We start from the raw sequence: 19,178 nt of genomic DNA, 5'->3' as shown, positions 1-19,178 counted from the left end.
ATATGTCTCCATAAATGTTATGAATGAAACCAGTAATATTTTGAGTTTGTCAGCTGAAGTTTAATAAACATAACAATTTCATTACTTTGATTTTTGTGATATAGAATTTAGGGCTTATTTGTTGGTGTAGACTTATTTTAGACCATAGTTTCAAACAACCAATAAATGTGAGGAATTTGACCGATAGAGTGGAAAATGTGTAAGAGATAATCCGCCTGCACAATCACTTCAAACCTCAGTGCCCCTTTTTGTTGGAATATTTCGGTGACTTTAGTTATGTAAGAGATAAACCGTGTGGGAGAAGGTGGAGATGTTTTGAGCGGGCAGTCAGTCTTAGTGGAATTAGAGGCTGGCTGGCTGTGCGCAGACAGCGCGCATCATGTAGCTGGAGGCTGAGAGCTGAGGAAGCTGCTACCGTCTGTCTCTCGAACCACCGAGCTTGATGTAATGATGCCAACCTTTTCGGTCATGTATAAGGGAGCTGTTATCATTAGCAGGTAAGAGCCAGCGCTTTGGGATGGAGGTGTTGCTCTGATAAGTGTTCGGGTTTCTGTTGTTGGAGGAATGAGGGACGCTTTGTTAGTTGGAGACAGGTGCTTGGTTGAAGTTGGGCTCAGGATCTGTTCGCTTGTTGAACAAGTAAAGACTCTGTCTGTAAAAGTGGAATAATGCTGTTGCTCCGATTATTTTTCTGAACACACGAACCTAAATATGGGTGCAGAGGAAAATAAACACGGTGAGGACACGCAGTGCGTGCTTTATAGATGTCATTATTTGGCTGACTATTAACTCCGCTTTCTATGCTGCCTGTCGCTGAAACGGGATCTGCGTGGATTTGCTTCACGTGGAAAAATAGCCATTGTCAACTATGCGTGCTTTACTGGTGTCATTTTTCACAGGAAGTTACTCCAATCGCTGCTCTTCTTTGCCAGATGTGAGGCTATACTTTCAGTTAGACCAAGTTCATTACGAGTTACTGAAAATGTACCTCTTTTATTGCCGTCTTAGAGCTACTAGCCAGACGTTTCTGTTAAATCAGTTAAACCTATTTTAGTTTTTAGTTCAAGTTCATTGAATCAAGATAAAAGCTACTCTCTTATTTACAAGCTTATGCATAGGACTCTGTTGGCATTACATAAGACACATATATAAACATTTTGCTCCCACACTTTTTGTCTAAAAAAATCATCCTCTACAGTCTGATAAATTTCTCAACCCTTAAGTTTAATTATATCGTTTCTTAAACTAAAAAAAAAGATAAAAAAATAATTGCAAATTTTAGTCCCAATCCCCCTTCTGAGTTGGTTCATTCTAACATGGGTCAGCCCAGTACAATCAAGCCATGGGGAGGAAAGGTAAATTAAACTGACTAGGATTTTGAAGTGTGATAACACTATTCAGATTAAAGCTTCTTGAGTCTACCAGTGTGCTGCACCAACATGTAAAAATACACATTGGTCAGTCTGTTGGAAAAACAGCATTGCAGTGACAGTTTTTCTTGTGAAACTTTAAATTGGCTTATTGGATAAGCAGATATCCAAGACAGTATAAACTAGCAATAAAATCATTATTTTGTTCAGTCTTAGTGGATATGTAATCGTTCTGAACAAACCTAAATCAAATTATGTTGTCCATGTCTTCTCACATCTAAAGTTCTTTATAAAGGACTCTGAACTGCTTTAAGACGTTTCTGATGTTGGACTTGTGGCTGTGTTCAATGTTGGACTCATGTTACGTAATGAAATCCTCCTACATGTTGTAACTGGATGGAAAAGATAAATCTATTTTTAAACCCAGCCAAAACAGAAAGTTTAAGAAAGAATTAGGAGAAAATCTTGGCTCTTTCTTGTGTTCATAAATTTGGTACCAGCCCACCCGATTAAACCGGGTAAGAATAATCTTCTCAGAGAGGAGAAGACACAGCGGATAAAGATACAGAATCTTTCTTTGGGTCAGAGCTGACTTCTTTCCTCTCATGGGAAATTGTTAAATACGTGATTTCTGCTCCACCTTTTCTACAGTTGGTTCCAAGAAACATATTATACTTCAGACGTATAGTGTGAAGCCACTTAACATTTCATTATATGTTGTCATCATCAAGAACGTGTTTCTTTTGACAGAGGCATTTTTAGTGTTCGTCATCATTGCTGTATCTGGTTTAATAACCACTTTATAAATCAAGATCCTTCCAGGTTCGGGGCGCAACGATGGTGGTGTAGGGGTTAAGCATGCGACCCACATATAGAGGCTACAGTCCTTGAAGCTGCCATCCCGGGTTGAGTCCTGGACCCAGAGACCTTTGCTGAATGCTTCCCCCTCTCTCTCCCCCTATTCCTGTCTGACTACTGTTGAAAAACTTTTTAAATAAAAGCCTCTCGTGCTGCCAAAAAAAAAAAAAAAAAAAATATATATATATATATATATAAAATATTCTTCCAGGCACCACTGCTGCTCCAGTACTCTCTCAGTCGACTTTATCTGGTACCCTACCTGGTTAGACATTCTCAGTTTTGTGTTTTTTTCAGTGCTGTCTGTGGCAGAAATGTCCCACTAACTTCTTGCAAAGCCCATGGTTTGAGCAATGCTGGTATCATCTTTGACACAGTTTTTAGAGAAAGAGCAGTAGACACAAGCCAAACATTTATGTTTATACCTGTCTGCAGTGGTGGACAAAGTACTCAGTTTCATAACATGAGTCAAAGTTGAGATCCTACTGGTCCAATTTTACTCCATTAAAAATAAAAGCAGCTCTGTCAAATTATTATTTAAAAGCACTGGAGTGTGTGTTTTCAAAAATACTTAAGTATTCAGAGTACTTTACATCTGAAACAACAAACAATTTTTAACAATGCAGGTCAATTGAGTGTAGGCAGAGAATAATTGTGAAAAGTGCGTGCTATGTTGGACAGATCAGTAACTCAAAATCACAGTTACATGGTGGAGTCCTTGGACCACAAGATTAGGAACAGTATTGTCATGCCTTTTGAGATATTTGTTTCGTGTCCATAAGTTTTAATTGCTTTTGTTTGATGAAGATGCCCCAGCCTGAGCCACAGCCTTTCTTTTGCTAGCAGCTGCAGTCAGATCATATATTTCATAAACTGTGATCCATCCTTCCATCTGTAAATGACAGCACAAAAAATAATGGTTACATTATTAACTAAGATTGGCATTAAATGCTAAACATAAGTCATAAATCAAGTTTTAAATTAGACTCAGTAGGAAGAGTAGTTTGTCTTGCAATCAGAAGGTTGTGGGTTCAATTCCAGCTTCCTCCTGCCATATGTCAATGTGCCCCTGGGCAAGGCACTAACCTCAAGTTGCCTACCAATTTGTGTATCGGTGTAGTAATTGTGAGCGTTAGTGAGTGCAATTGGGTGAATGTGGCTCTAGTGTAAAGCGCTTTGAGTGGTCTGTATGACTGGAAAGGCGCTATATAAGTTCAGTTCATTTACAGGCGCGTCTTAAAGGGATTTATTGGGGAGGAGTATTATAAATTATTATAAATTCAGTACACACAATAGAAATATTTAAAATATGACTTAATTCATTATGGATACAGTTGTTAAAAAACTTTATCTCAGATAATTAGCATCTTGCATAATATGATCATCAAAATCATCACAACCACGAAAAGAGAATAAATATGTCACTGTGCGTACTTTATAAGAGTACAAATTACGATTTGAACTACTGACAAAATTTTGCTTTTTTACAATATTCCTAATATTCTTGCTGTCATTCCTGCGACAATGCAGCATTGCAGCCTGCCTGACATAAGCGTGCCCATTGTACCTGCACAGCAACACTAATAGGACAAGAATGATATTTCTTCTTCTCCTCGCAAGCTGCATATCACCACCTACAGTATAGGGATCCATATTTCCACTCAGTGCAACTTTGGGCTCAGTTCGGATCTAACTGTCAGGACATGTTTCATACATTTGTGGAAAGGCAACATGGGAAAAGTAATTCAGTGATGGAATGTGCTATCTCTGGTCCAGCTTGTTTATCAGATTGACGAAGCCCTCGGCTCTCTGTATTTATGAGCATCAAGTACTTGCTAACATACAGTGGCCTCCATTATTTCTTTGTTCAGCTTTGATGTTTTCTTATAACGAGTTCCACTTGTAAAGCTTTGCTACACAGACGTGTGCTGGACTGTTGTCTGTTTCCTCTGACTTTATTTTAAAACACCTCACTGATACTGATAATACCTAACATACAGTCTTCTTCCCTCTGAAATACTATCCCAACTCGAAGGTTTTGTTGGTAGCGCTTTTATCAGGTCATGGATCAGAAAAAGATTGTTTCTTTGACTTTCCGACGCTGCAGTCATCAACAGGACCTGTCAGCATGCCATGAGCATTGATATGTGGAAGTTCATATGAAGGTGCAGATGCATCAGTAGCAGAGCTGTGAAATGATGTTGTTTTGGGCATCAAAGCTAGCTGCATCAATTTTCAAGTCCCTGCATCAATAAAACGTGATCCATTAAATAGAGAGGAAATCTGCACTTTATTTAGAAAAAGCTTCTCCACGATTATTTAATGTTGGGGGTTATCCCGCTGGCACTTACTCTTTACTTGAAAGCAGACATTTGATTCCTTTACTGACATACAGAACACTCTTTGTTTGAAAGCAGACGACAATTAACCGCACTAAGTAGGCGGAACCTGAGCGAGGTACATTGAGGTAAAGATGGCGAGAGCAATAACAATGCACGCAGCTGAACCTGCCTCAGCTTCCAACTTGTCTTGGCCAAGAACTATTTTCCTGTCTTCTTTTATAACAGCTCTGCTAATTTCAAGACAGTTACACATCCCATGAACTTATTTAAAGATATCCAGCCTTATGGTGTTACTGAGAACCAGGCTTTCAATACTTCTTCCATGTTTATTATATGTTTTATTACCTGCTTCATGTCTCAGAAGAGCCTTGGAACTACATTTTTAGCATAGCTGAGCTGCCTCAGTGTCTGTACAGTTAACTTTCAGTAGTGATAAAAGTGCTAGTCTGAATCTGCATTTAATTTTTAATAACTTTATAACAGAAGTTATCAAAAAATATTTTTGACAGTAAGCTTTATGTTGTTGATGATTTTTGCTGCTGACTACTGAACTCCTGCTGAATCTGCAGCCTGACAGGTTTGATCATTTTGCTCTAAGCCTCTGAGTTTTGGGTTATTGTAAGTCAGGTTTTAAAACCTGACTTCTATAAGTGCTTTTGAGTTGGTAGACAAGTGATGGTTGTGAAACACTGTTGTTTTATTACTGTCATTAATAAGGTACATACAACTGACTACACAACCGGTCAAAAGTTTTAGAACGCTTTTCTCACTTAATGGGTCTCTTCATTTTCGTGACTATATAAATTGTAGATTTTCACCAGAGACAACAAACCTGTGAATGAACACACATGGAATTATGTAGTGATCAAAAAGTGTGAAATAACTCTAAACATTTTTATATTTAAGATTCTTACACAATAGCAACCCTTTGCTCTGATGACTGCTTTGGTCTCTTGGCATCCTCTCCAAGAGCTTCATGAGGTGGTCATCTGAAATGGTTTTCCAAAGAGTCTTGATAGAACTTCCCAGAGGTTCATTGAGAGATGACCAGAGATATTTCAGTCATTACAGCAAAGGCTACTTTAAGGATACTTTAAGGATTCTAAAAGATAAAATATTTGTAGTTATATTCCAATTTTTCTTTTGGTACATAATTACATATGTGTTCATTCACTGTTTTGATGCCTTCATTGAGAATCTACATACAATGTAAATAGTCATAAACATAAAGAAAACCATTAAATGAGAAAGGGGTTTTAAAACTTTAGACCGGTAGTGTATGTCTTGTCAGATTGAATCAAACGGCAGTATCATAGTGTTTATCCTAGAATAAGTGAATCCGACTGTGTTGTAATAGAGGCGAGAATCATATTATGTTGTATCTTTTTTTTCCCCTACATTTATCTAAAATGAATCATATCGCTGGCAGTGTATTGACATGCGCACAAACCAGAGAAGCACAACCTTTGTACACAGCTCCAATGTACGTCTCATTCTGCCCATTTGGTGACATCACAAATTTTGGTATGAAGGCAAATAGATCTTCTTGCAATTCTAAGTATCGAAAAGAAAAAGTAGAATAATAAAAATACTTAAGAAATGGAATACTTAACAGAGTTTAAAGGTTTTCAGAATCAGAATCAGAAAAGCTTTATTGCCAAGTACGTTTTTGGACATACAAGGAATTTGTTTTGGCGTAGTCAGTGCAATACAATACAAATTAAACAGTATAAACATATCTACAATATAGTATAAATATATGTGCACAGTTTTAAGTGAGTGAGAGTAAATATAGAGCAGTATAAGATGCAAGAGCAATACAACAGTGCAGGTGATCATTGTGCAAGTAAAGCAGGAGTCCAAGCTGAACGTTAATGTAACTCATAGAGTTACAGGTTACAGGTGTCCTGTCAGCAAAAAAAGGGGGGGTGTGGGGGAAAGGGAGAGTGTCAGGGTGGTTTCCGGGCTTTGTTAACCAGGCTGGTGCAGATGGGAAAAAACTGTTCTTGTGGCGTGAGGTTTTGGTCCGGATGGACCGCAGCCTCCTGCCAGAGGGGAGAGTCTCAAAGAGTCTGTGACCGGGGTGGGAGGGATCAGCCAGAATCTTCCCTGCCCGCTTCAGGGTCCTGGAGGTGTACAGTTCCTGGAGCGACAGTAGACTGCAGCCAATCACCTTCTCAGCAGACCGAATGACACGCTGCAGCCTGCCCTTATCCTTGGCTGTAGCAGCGGCGTACCAGATGGTGATGGAGGAGGTGAGGATGGACTCAATGATGGCTGTGTAGAAGTGCACCATCATAGTCTTTGGCAGGTTGAATTTCTTCAGCTGCCGCAGGAAGAACATCCTCTGCTGGGCTTTCTTAATGAGGGAGCTGATGTTTGGCTCCCACTTGAGATCCTGGGAGATGATGGTTCCCAGGAAGTGGAAAGATTCCACAGTGTCAATTGTGGAGTCACAGAGGGTGATGGGGGCAGGTGGGGCTGGGTTCTGCCTGAAGTCCACAACCATCTCCACTGTCTTTAGAGCGTTTCTCCCAGTTATTATATTTGTTCTATTATACACAGAACAAATATAGATGAATAGGAACAAATGAGATTGACCCATCTAAAACACAAAGATGGGCAAAGATGATGTGTCAGAAACACATTTTTTTAATCGCGTTTTGAACCCAGTGGTGAACTCTTTCCACATATGTACTTTACAGTGCACCCACCAGCTTTGTTTGGCCCCATCCTGCACATCAATTTTATTACATTAGGGAGGGCGGGTTCTCTACTTTCAGTCTCCAAAACCTTATTCATCCCGGCGTTTCACATTAACACATGAATACCCCGGGGTCAAAGGTGGGGGGAGAGTTAGATACAGAGCATTTTCCCTGGTGTCTCTTTAGCCTGGGGGCTACTGCTCTTGTGCTTCGTTGCCAACTTACCTCTTTTTTGGGGTGCCAGGTGTCTCTCTGCATGGGGCTGCTGGGGCCTTCAGGAGCCAAGGCTCAACACTCAGTGCCCAAGAGCAGCAAAGTCCAGGTACATTTGGCTCCTGAAGGCCACAGCAGCTCCATGCAGGGCACTGAGTGTTGAGAGGTGTCTTAACTTTCTCACTGTTCCAAATGCCTTGCACCTGGCACATTTGGACACAATCACACACACACACACACACACACACACACACACACACACAGGACAGTACATGTGAAACAAAAAAAAAAAACAGAACAAAAAAAATATTTTAATGAAAAAAAGTATTCTGATTTTTGTAGAAAAGGCAACATTCAGCTGTTTACATAATTAAATCACACATTTACACAAACTGTTTCTTTAATAACTGGACTCAAGTTGTTTGATGCTTATTTGCAAAGCATCAACAAAGCCTCTTTGGGTGATCTGGGGAACTTATTCTGTGTTTACACATCTATCCACTTAAAGAAAGCACTAAATTAAACTTGTATATTTATTTCATTGTATTTACCTGTTATTTGTTTTGTGTCTTCCTTTCTGTCTCCCTTGTCCTTTATCTTTAACAGGACTCTAATGGGTCCATATGGAGTTGACAGAGCTGTTCATTCCATGGAGTTTACAGACTGTGAAAATGGCCTAGGTAAGTTCCTTTTTTTCTCTTCGGCAACCAAGAACATGTTGTTGTAGGTCTATATCTGTATCCACTACAGCTCTGGCTCTTCTACCTCAGAGTTCTCAAAATAAACCTGCAGCATCACACAGCGCTTCCCTTTCACTGTGTTGGGTTTATGATGGACTGGATCTCAACTTGTCACAGACAGACAGTCAGTTCTGGCATCAGACAGTATAAGTAAGAATCTTTACAGGGAAATGTCTGTACTGTGAACACAGGCAGACAAACAACAAGAAACAACAACAAAATTATACACATGAAAGTCGTCACACTTCACCTGTTCATTTCTCTGCTGGGTGTGTGAAATAAAATGAGAAAAGATTTGTTGAAACTTAAGACTTCATTAGGTTTGACAATAAGAAATAAACTAAATAGTTTTTTTTTCTCATCCATAAAATCACCACACAATATAAAGTGTACTCAGCATTTAAAGTGTAATTACACAATAACACCTTTACTGTAGCAGACACAGATACCAGGGACATTACACCATAACCTCCTTAACACTTTTGTTACTGTCATGGAAAATTAAACAAGCTCGTATGAGGAGGAAAATGCAAGGAGACGTGCAAATACTGGAAAATAGAATTGACCTAACTCTACATGTACATAACTTCAGTGGTTAATGTGTTACCATTGTCTTACTCCTGTCAAGATACCTTTAAAGCAACTTTAAAACGACTATTGACTTCAGCATCTAATGTTAGCCATCAGTGCTACCTGCATAACTAAAACAACAGTCTCCATATGTGTTTCACTGGAATACACATGAATCTACTTTCCATAGAGAAAATAGATTCTAACCTTAATTTTGACCCCTCCAAAAGGCTGCCAACGTTTTCAAATTCAGCATGTTCGATAACAGATAGAGGTTGGAAGCTGAAAAGGATAGAACTGATCAACTATGCTGTCCTTTGTTTAGCCTTCCTGTTATCTGCTGAAACTGGTGCTAGTTCTCGCAGCTTGAATGAACTGTAGACGTGTCGACTTGTTGAGGGAAATACTGCTGCCTCCTAAAAAAGTGCAGCCTTTGACTTTTTTAAACACCTTACTGGTAGTATCAGCAGCTAAGTTTGAGTCTTCTTTACTTTTTTTGCCAACCACCAATTAGGGCTGATTAATATGAAAATTGTTTGAATGGATCTGGAGTTGGATTTGCTAAACCCAACTGATCAGTTACCACCTGGAAGGGCTATAAGTAGGCACTAACTTTATTACTATACCAGTCAGTGTGTTGCCTTGGAGTTTTACATTTTACAGTACTTTAATCTTTGAAAGGGAACTTTCAAAAGCAGCACTATAAGATAGATGTCAACCTTGAGTGAAAGATGTTTGTAAATGCAATGAGTAGCAGAGAACATTTATGTTCAAGCAATAAAGTCGTGTAACGGGTAGTACAGTATCTGATCAAGGAAACATAAAGTGAAGCTGTTGAAACAGAACACTATTCTCTTGAAGATACTTGCTCAGATTTAAAATAAGTAAATTAGACTTCACAAGGTCTCAGAATGGAGAAATGTGTTGTCCTTAGGTTACAAACGTTCTTCTGATCCCTTTTTTAGGGTGAAATCCTCATTTGGAAAACAACTTGTGAATCTTGAGGAGAGGAGGGCATTGCTTCACAGCAGCAGCTCACTTATTAGAATAATGTTTTTCTTATCTTATGATAGATGGAGTAGGCGTCAGAGTGGGGGAGAAGCTTTTTTGCCCAGAGGGGAACACAAAAGGAGGGAGGACAGCGACATGGAAGTGCATTACCCTTTTTTTCCAACAGGCAGTAATTAACTGGTGCCCCTTCGCTCCAGACCCAATTAGTGTTGCCACTCTGTCGCTGTGCTGACTGAACATCAGCAGCCTCGAGCTGGAGAAGCTCTGATCCTGAAGTGAAATGTATCACATCTGCTTGAAGTACAGTGATGGGAAATGTAAATGGAATAGTTTAGTGTAGGAGATTCAGAAGCTCTGTGGTTAAACACTGCTCTGATCAGGGAGTAGAGATTTGCTGTGTTAGGAGCAGCCTGTGCTCCAACTTTTACTACAGTATCAATTAATTTTGTACGTCTTTGTTCTTTTAATCCTCATACCTACCATCATGTTAAACAGAGCCTGTTTTTGTCTTAAAGTAAATCAAATGAAATGCTATTATTCTTCATAAAGATGTGGGTTGATTTGTTCTTTGAAAGCAGAGAGCACTGAATGAAGAGATAGAAAGTCTAAGCAGTAGTAGAAGAATCTAGCAGAGTGAGGGAAAGTCATTATGTCCTCCAGCTGCCGAAGCCTATAGCAGCATAAGTACAGAGATAGCTCAGGACAACCTAAGCCAGTCTAACTAAGCTTTATCAGAGAGGAAAGTGTTAAGCTTGGTCATAAAAGTAGACAGAGTGTCTGCCTCTCAGACGTAAATCTAGGAGCTGGTTCCACAGGAGAGGATAACTAAAAGATCTGTTTCCCATTCTACTTTTAGAACATCTAGGAACCACCAGTAAACCTGCAGGCTGGGAGCGAAGTTCTGTGTTATTAACATATGGGACAATCAGATCTCTGAAGAAGTGCCACAATTTTTGTTTTCTACATACAGTTCACCAGCAGTACGCTTGTAACTAGGGTCTGCACTTGTATTCACAGAGGGATGTGAGTTACTCTAAAAAATTGTTGTTCATACTAAAAAAAGGTAATTTTTAGAACACAGCATGGACCTAAGGTAAAGTTGTTTGTTCAGTCTGGGAAGAACAGAGTCATGCTTCTTCTATTTAAATTACAGTTTAAATTGAAATGATCAGACTAAACACAGAGTGAAATATAAGACTGCTGGTTTTTAACAATAATATTTGTTCAAGATACTTTGGGTCCTTGGACAATTATTTGCGTTTCTTGGATTTATATACGTTTAAACATTCAAAAAACATAAACATTGACTCCTATTCAAATGCATTCCTTTTATTATACTATCACTACAAACTTCATTTTCTCTTCATTTTCTTGTTATTTAAAACCCTTCAAAACTTCCTGGTTTATTGTTTTCCTGTAGTTTTCCACGTACAATAAATCTTAAAAAATAGGATGAAAAAAACTTGTTTTTGACAACTTTTCAGCAGCTTTGAACGTAAATAAGTTGGTCTGAATCTGGGTTGCTGGCTGAATTTTTAACAGACATCTAAGGGGTTACAAATTCAGGCAGCTGCTGAATATTTCTTATGCATCCTTAAATCTAAAGTTAAACTGTTGTTTCTACAGAAATTTGTGAAAATATATTAGTATGTAAAATCTGTGACAATCTTTAAAACTTCTAAGTGACAAAATTAAGTTATTTATACCAGAACCCTTTAGAACATTAAGGGTGATTTTATAATATAAAGTTTTTGTTGTGATTATGATGGGTCAACTGCAGCTCCATCTTTCTCTTCTGAAGGTGTTGCTTTAAGATCTGTTCTGTACTACAGCTTTTATGTAAAGAGTGTGAGAGCATCATTTAGTTCTTTGATGGAGACTTTCCAACACACATTGGGCTTGGTGGAGGAATATTTAATTGAACCCTCAGGCTGAACAACAAGGCCAAAGCCCAACAAAGATAGGCTTACACCATGTGCCTTTGTACTTGGTTTACACATGGAAAATCTATTTCTATACCCGCTTTTTTTTTACCTTTACCTCTTTCGTTGTCCGATGAGCTAACCCCTCCCTTCCTACTTCCCTATGTCTAAAGGGATTGCTCAATCCAGCTTTCCATCCAACGGGTTCGGACTTCCCTAAACCTGAAAGATCTTACTAAGCAGGTTTACTGAAAGTTCTGTTTAAGCTGGTGTCGGGAAATGACTCGCCTAGCCTCTGACAGCCTTCATACAAACGTCTCGCCCTTCTTCAACTGGAGGTCTGGACGACTGAGTAGCCTACCGCAGTCATTCACACTTTCAACAGTCACTTTTGTTCACGGCTGCTCATTCCCTAATTTTACAACTGGCTCTTGGTATATGGGCTAGGTTGATTTTAGTGGCTCGGCACTCCGTCCGATCTTGTTCACTGGTCTTCTGCAAGGAAACAACCAACTAGTTCCTCCATTTTATAGAGCATTTCCACCAAAACTCTTTGTGCTCATTGGCCATTGGCCAGTGGTTGTTGCCATGGCTGGCCCATTGGTCACCCGTGACATAAGGTGATCTTTTTTTCTGGAATTTCCAGAGTCGTGTCCATATCAGACATGCCATCATCACCTCAGCCCTGAGCTGTCTGCTGGCCTCTTCTTTGACCTGCGCCCCCACCTCAGTCATCAGCCTTGTGCTGTAAGCTACAGCTCTCACTTCCACAATTCCTGAACATCTGCTCTATCCCTGTCTCACTCAACATTACACTTCCTCTTAAACAGAGGCTTTAATTCTTACATCAGTGCTGCTCAAACTTTTAGTTACAGCGTTTACTTCATTTACAGTTTAAAACCATTACTTAAACTTCATCCTTTTTATTCATACACCACACAACATTATCTCTTTCATATATAAGCTGATTGAGAATTTCTAAACCTTAATGTTTTCTATTTTAATTATCAGTTCTCAATCATATTTCAATCATATGTGTTTTAACTTGATAATCAAAGATTACTAATTTCATTTAATACTTGTAGAAAATGGAAAATCATCATACATTATTCCTTTGGTTACACTTCTTGGTTATACTTCTGCAAAAGATAAGACAGTTAATATGTGACGACACACAGGCCTCTCCAGTCTCTCAGTTCTAGAATATGAGAATATTCTTGTTTCACTCTCTACTGCTTCAACTGTGTATTTTAATAATTATTGCATGGATTACACAAAAGGATATTTATTGTAATTTTTATGGATCTAACTGTGAGCAGTTAATGAATGTTGCATGGATTATATGGAAAGATCTCACCTTATTTTGACACTTCACAATGTCTTTAAGATCTAAGAACACAAAACATAGCAACATTGTTGCTTATAGAAATAATGAAGCTCTACCAGTTAACAGACTGTTAGAGTGGATGAAAGTAATAGACTGAGATTTTTAGAATAACAAAGTGAGTTTGATTTTTTGTATTTTTTCCAAAACGCCAGAAAAAACACCCTGACGTTACATTACATTTTTGTTCTTCCTTAAATTCAATTAAAGTTTCATGAAGAGTATGCTCATGAGACTGGTCGGTTCATTATGTTCTTCATTTTATTAAACATCCTGCTTTAATCAATCACCTGCAGATGCTCCAGAGCTCTCCACACTCTCCACAACAGACTCCACAACAGAAATGTAGCATCATGCTGAAAGACCTAAGCTTCCTCAAGAAGTACAGAAATGCATTTTTATGAAAACCCTTGACTGCTTTTTGCTTTTTTTTTTGGCTTTTCACTTTCAGGGGTCGTCACAAGTCACCTGTCTCTATCTAACCCAGTCTTCTGCATCTTCTATCACATCCACCACCTCTATATCCTCTTTCACTCCATCCATAAAGTTCCTTTTTTGTCTTCCTCTAGGTCTCCTATCTTCATCACTCCCAACAAGAACCTCAACATCTTCATCTTTGCTAGCTCTAGGTCTGCCTTCTGTCTCTTCCTCAGTGCTACTGTCTCTAAACCATACAATTTCGCCAGTCTGACCAATGTCTTGTACATCTTTTCTTTCATTGTCGCTGATACTTTTTTTTATCACACCTGACACTTTTCTCCATCTGTTCCAACCTGCTTGGACACATTTCTTCATCTCTTTTCCAAACTCACAGTTGCTCTGGACTGTTGACCCTAGTTAATTAAAATCATCCACCTTCTTTATCTCTCCCTGCAACCTCATAGCTGCAATTGGGTCCCTCTCATTCACACATGTATTCTGTCTTGCTCTATTCCCTGCTCTCACCACAGATCACAATGTCATCTGCAAAAATCTTCATCTTTGGAGATTCCTGTCTAACCTCATCTGTCAACCTGTCCATCACCTCAGGAAAGAAGGGGCTCAGCCTTGATTCAGTCCCACTTCCACATTGAACTTCTCTGTCACAGCACACCTCACCACTGTTTCACAGCTCTCATACATGTCCTGCACCACTCTAACACTTTGCTACTGCATATTTCCTCATACAATACCACAGTTCCTCTCCCGGCACCCTGTCAAATGATTTCTCCAAATCTATAAAAACACAATGCAGCTGTGCTGCTCACAGATGCTCACTTCTGAGCTCAATCTACCTCCCACTCATTTTTCCCATAACTTCATTTTAAGACTCATCAACTTTATTCCATTGTAATTACCACAACCCTGCACATGTCCCTTCTTCTTGAAAATTAGTATCAGCAAACTTTTCTTCCATTCCTCAGACATCCTCTCTCTCTCTAATATCTCATTAAACAGTATAGTCAAAAACTCTTCCTCCTCAGGTATATCATCAGGACCAACTGCCTTTCAACTCCACATCCTTTTCAATGCCTTCCTTACCTCAGTCCTTACAAAAAAATAAAAATTCTCCTGATAATGCATGGTGACAGATGGAGTTTGTCCAGTTCATCTTCTCAGCCTCACTAGTGTTATTTTGTTCTAACCCGAATACAAACACATTTTAAGGTATACAACAGCATGGGCTATCCTCTGGTGATGGAAGACATAGAATGACCTCAGAGCTGACTTGTATGACCTTCTCATTGTTCCTCTGTCAGCAGGATACTATGAAACTATGACAACTGCTGACCAGTGACCTTCCACTTCTCTCCTGATTTCCAAATTCCATCTGCCCACAATTATTCATGATTCATTACTTCATTCATTATTCATTTATGTACACAAATTAGCATTGCTTACATTTGGAGTTCCCAGTCTTTTTCTGTGAAAATACAGTGAAGCAGTTGTCCAGATAGCCAATTAGCAGTGCCTTGCTGTATTAAATGAAGAGAAAAAAGACCACTGAGTTCTTAGTTATGTAACTAAAAAGCTATTCACCTTAATGTTTGAATTTCATTTACATTAGGCTGTGTCTGGATCTGCTCAGGAAAAAGCTAGAGGAGCTATACTTAGAGGAGATCTTTTTATTTATTTCACCAGGAATTAAAGTGATTGGTGGAGTGAAAGAGCTAACTGGAGAGGAGTTCGGAGTCTACGTCAAACGGATTTTACCTGGTGGCCTTGCTGCAGCTGATGGTAAGGAGTGTCACAGCAATGTAAGTCTTTCTGATTTGTGATGCAAGGCAAATATTCATCATAACTGACAGAAATATGAAATTCTTTTTATGAATTTGAAGGTAAGGAGAGGACACTCTGGAATTAAAGTCTTAAAGTGGTACATTTGCAAGTACATTAACTTCATGTGTAAAGATAGTGGTGGGTAGAGCAACAACATGTAAACAAACAGAGTGCTACGCTGACATCTTTCTTTAAAGAAAGGGTAACAATGTCCCTCAAAGCCTAAATGAAGGTTTGCATGTTCCTGTAGAACACACAGTTGAACATGGCCTCTGTATCATTACCATTATTACAGTGTCCCTCCTATAATAGATCATTGTCCTATTCCCATACTTTCCCAGACTTGATTTCCAGGTTTCCCTCTCCTATTTTATTGTGGTCAGGGTTTTCAAGATGGAAACTTGAAAAACAATGGATGGATGGATGGATGGATGGATGGATGGATGGATGGGTGGATGGATGGATCCCAAAAGAGCAATTTTCAGTTTTTCTTTGTAATTTTCTTTAAATATTCCCCTTTTTATGTCCATCTTGTGAATAATAAAACACACGAGTAAAGTGAATGTAGAGACAGTGGTCAGAGTCGTCTGGCTGAATACCTCTGGAGTGATGGAACAAGTATTTTGGGAGATTCTCTTGTGAGTGCAACATGAATAAAACACAACACAGCATTGTCACGACCTACTTTCTCTGCAATAAATGTTAGATGTGGGGCACAGATTTGCAAGTGAAACTGTAATACCATATCATAGCTTTTTGTGATAATTTTCTAATACATTTACAATAAAATAAAGGTGCAATTTTACAAAAATACAAACCCTGAAGCTTTTTCCATAATTGAAGCTGTGAAGAATCAGTTCTTTAGTTCATGAAAGGTGTTCTCAACTTTGGTGGACCAGGAAAAGGGTTTCTTTGTGGAAGTGAGTGAAAAAAGAGGTGCAGCAACTAAACGGGAAGTCTCTAATAAAACTCCTGTAGAAATTTGCGAATCGTTGCAGTTGTTTTCTAGTGCTGGGAGTGGGCCATTCCTGGACTGCTTTTATCTTTTCCCCCCTTTGTAAGATGTAGCCTGGGAATGTCATAGACTTGATATGAAACTCACACTTTTCGGTTTTTACAAAGAGACAATGTTCTAGTAGTCTTTGGAGAACCTGTCTTACATGGGATTGGTGTTACTGTATATTTTTGGAGAAGATCAAAATTTCTAGATAGGCAAAGATGTTACGGAAGTCCCCAAGGACATCATTAACTAGAGCCAGAAAACAGCAAGGGCATTTTTAAGGCCAAAAGTATGAGGGGTCAGAGCAAAAATTAACTTGGAATGAATTGAAGGTGTGAAATACCGAACATGGTAAAATTTAGTGCAAATTGAGTATGAATTTGGAGGTCATTAAAATAACACGGTAAATATTAGTGTTATAAATATTAAAGTTATTAAATTTAATGTTGCCTGTTTTTATTCCCTGCCTTGATTTTAGCACCCCATTTTTACCACTTCAGTTTTATCATTCATCACGTTCACAGTGTAATTTTTGGCAGTAGCCCTGGCGCGACAGCGAAGTACTTGTTGTCCATAGCCATTCCTAAGCATTTTCAGTAGTAGGCAGTGATATCGCGTGTCCTTGTATGGGAATGGGAGAATAAATGATTTGCCAGAAGTTCTTTAGTCCCGAATTCGGCATACAGCACTCTCAAAAATTGCCAATATAAGTGGGATGCTGTAGGATTATTTTCAGACTATGTGGGTAACTATTTGTCAAAGGAAACAAATCAACAAAACTAAGGACTTAACTCAAATAATCAGTGATGCACACCATGGGTTTGTGGTTTTGGCAGTAGCCTGTTATTCAAAAGAGTTCAATATACAAACAAAAGTATATCGTTTTAAAGGTTTATTTCCAGGGAACAAGGAAAAAGACAACGACAAATGTGGGTTCCACCCAGTAGTTAAACCCAGCGGTATGTTCAACACGATGAGCCGGGAATTTGAAAACTTGGATTACTCACTTCTTCTTGGGGGCGATCTCAACTTTGGTCTAAATGAAGAAATAGGTTGAGTACAACAGGGACTCAGCGTAGTTGGCAATCAATGAATATAGTTAAACAGTGCATGAATGATTATGGACTTTGTGATGCATGGCGATCTCTTTACCCAAATACAGAGAATATACTTTCTTCTCACATGTGCATCACTCTTATTCTCATCTGGATTATTTCTTAGTCAGCAGCTCGTTGTTGACTGACATTTCAGACACTGAGATACACCCTATAGCTGTCAGCGTTTATGCTCTCATCTCCTTAACTCTAGTAAATAAGAAAACCCACAAAGCAAAACTGGAAGTTTAATACATCATTGCTTAAGGATGAAGAATTGATCAAATATTTTAAAGAAGAGTGGACTTCATATTTGGAGTTTAATGACCTCCTGGGGACATCAACATCTGTTTTCTCTGGGAGGCAGGGAAAGCAGAGGTAAAATAATCTAATTCTCAACACATAAGAAGAAAAAAGAAAACAGACGTATTCAGGAATAAGAAGAAACCATTTAATTGTTAGAAGCTTCCCAGTAAGAGTAAATGGTGGGCAAACTACGTAAAGCAAAACTAGAATTAAATGAAATCATTGACAAAAAACCCCAATTCTTAGTGCAAAGACTTTGAACATGACAATAAATCAGGTAGCTTTTTAGCTAACCAGCTAAAAATAAATAAAGAAAAAAACAACTATATTTGCTATAAAAACCTAACAAAGAATACAGTTTATGATCCTGAAAGCATAAACAGCACTTTCAGGGATTTCTACAAACTTTATACTCACCGCACGCAGACCCGTCAGATAACGACATTGATCAGTTTCTGGATAAAGTAACACTTCCTAAATGATCAGATAATCAAGCGATGGCCCTGGATGTACCACTGACTTCAGCCGAAATCCAAGAAGCTCTCACAAGCATGCTCAATAAAAAGGCTCCAGGCTCAGATGGATTCCTAACAGAGTTCTACAAAGATTTCTGGAATATTTCGGCTCCAACATTCCAAAGAATGTTGCAGGAAACTGAAGAAAATTGCAGACTTCCGCCAAATATAAATTCTGCCAAAATAACGCTCCTGTTAAAGCCAAAAAAAGACCAACCACCTACCATCCCATATCCCTTATTAATGTTGATGTTAAAATAATCTGTAAAGCCCTCACAAAAAAACTAGAAAAGGTAACTGCTCTAATAATACATCCCGACCAAACTGGTTTTATAAAAAGGGAGGCATTCCACCACAAATTGACCCAGATTACCTAATTTAATAGACTATTCCTACAGTAAAGATATTTAGACAAATATAAATTATCTCTTCATGTAGGAAAAGCATTTGATAGTGTTAACTGGAAATTCGTGTTTGCAGCCTTGACTAAATTTGGTTTTGAAAACTCTTTCATAAACTGGTTAAAAATATTATACAGTTCCCCAGCGGCATGTATCAGAACAAATAACCAAACATCTTCCCGCTTCTGTCTTCAGAGGGGCACCAGGCAGGGATGCCCACTTTCCCCCTCATTATTTGCTATTTTTATTGAACCAATAGCTGCAGCAATTCGTGTGTTTAGTTTTGTTGCGTCCTGGGTTCCGGTGTTAGATGTGTTTAGTTATATTCTGATAGAGCTGGTTTCCTCTTGTTAATGTTAAGTCTAGTCATTGTTTTCTTGTGTTCTGGTCAACTCCCTGCTCTCCATGCTCATCAGGTTAATTAGTCATTCTCCCTCTGTATTGTTTAGGTTCCCTGGTCCTCAGCTGTCTCATATTCTCCTGATTAG

The 19,178-nt window shown here is 38.7% G+C and overlaps 1 protein-coding gene across 1 annotated transcript in view; it reads left to right on the top strand.

Moving 5' to 3' along the window:
• Positions 1-19,178, top strand: part of LOC124863026 (syntaxin-binding protein 4-like) — a 136,118-nt gene that overhangs the window by 32,003 nt on the left and 84,937 nt on the right. The window contains exons 2-3 of the mRNA XM_047357266.1: positions 8,095-8,168; positions 15,237-15,332. Of these exons, the coding sequence (XP_047213222.1) occupies positions 8,095-8,168; positions 15,237-15,332 (170 nt within the window). The remainder of the gene's footprint in view (positions 1-8,094; positions 8,169-15,236; positions 15,333-19,178) is intronic.

The sequence above is a fragment of the Girardinichthys multiradiatus genome, chromosome X (assembly GCF_021462225.1).
Source record: "Girardinichthys multiradiatus isolate DD_20200921_A chromosome X, DD_fGirMul_XY1, whole genome shotgun sequence".
Taxonomy (NCBI): Eukaryota; Metazoa; Chordata; class Actinopteri; order Cyprinodontiformes; family Goodeidae; genus Girardinichthys; species Girardinichthys multiradiatus.
This window is presented reverse-complemented; position numbering and strand designations above follow the sequence as displayed.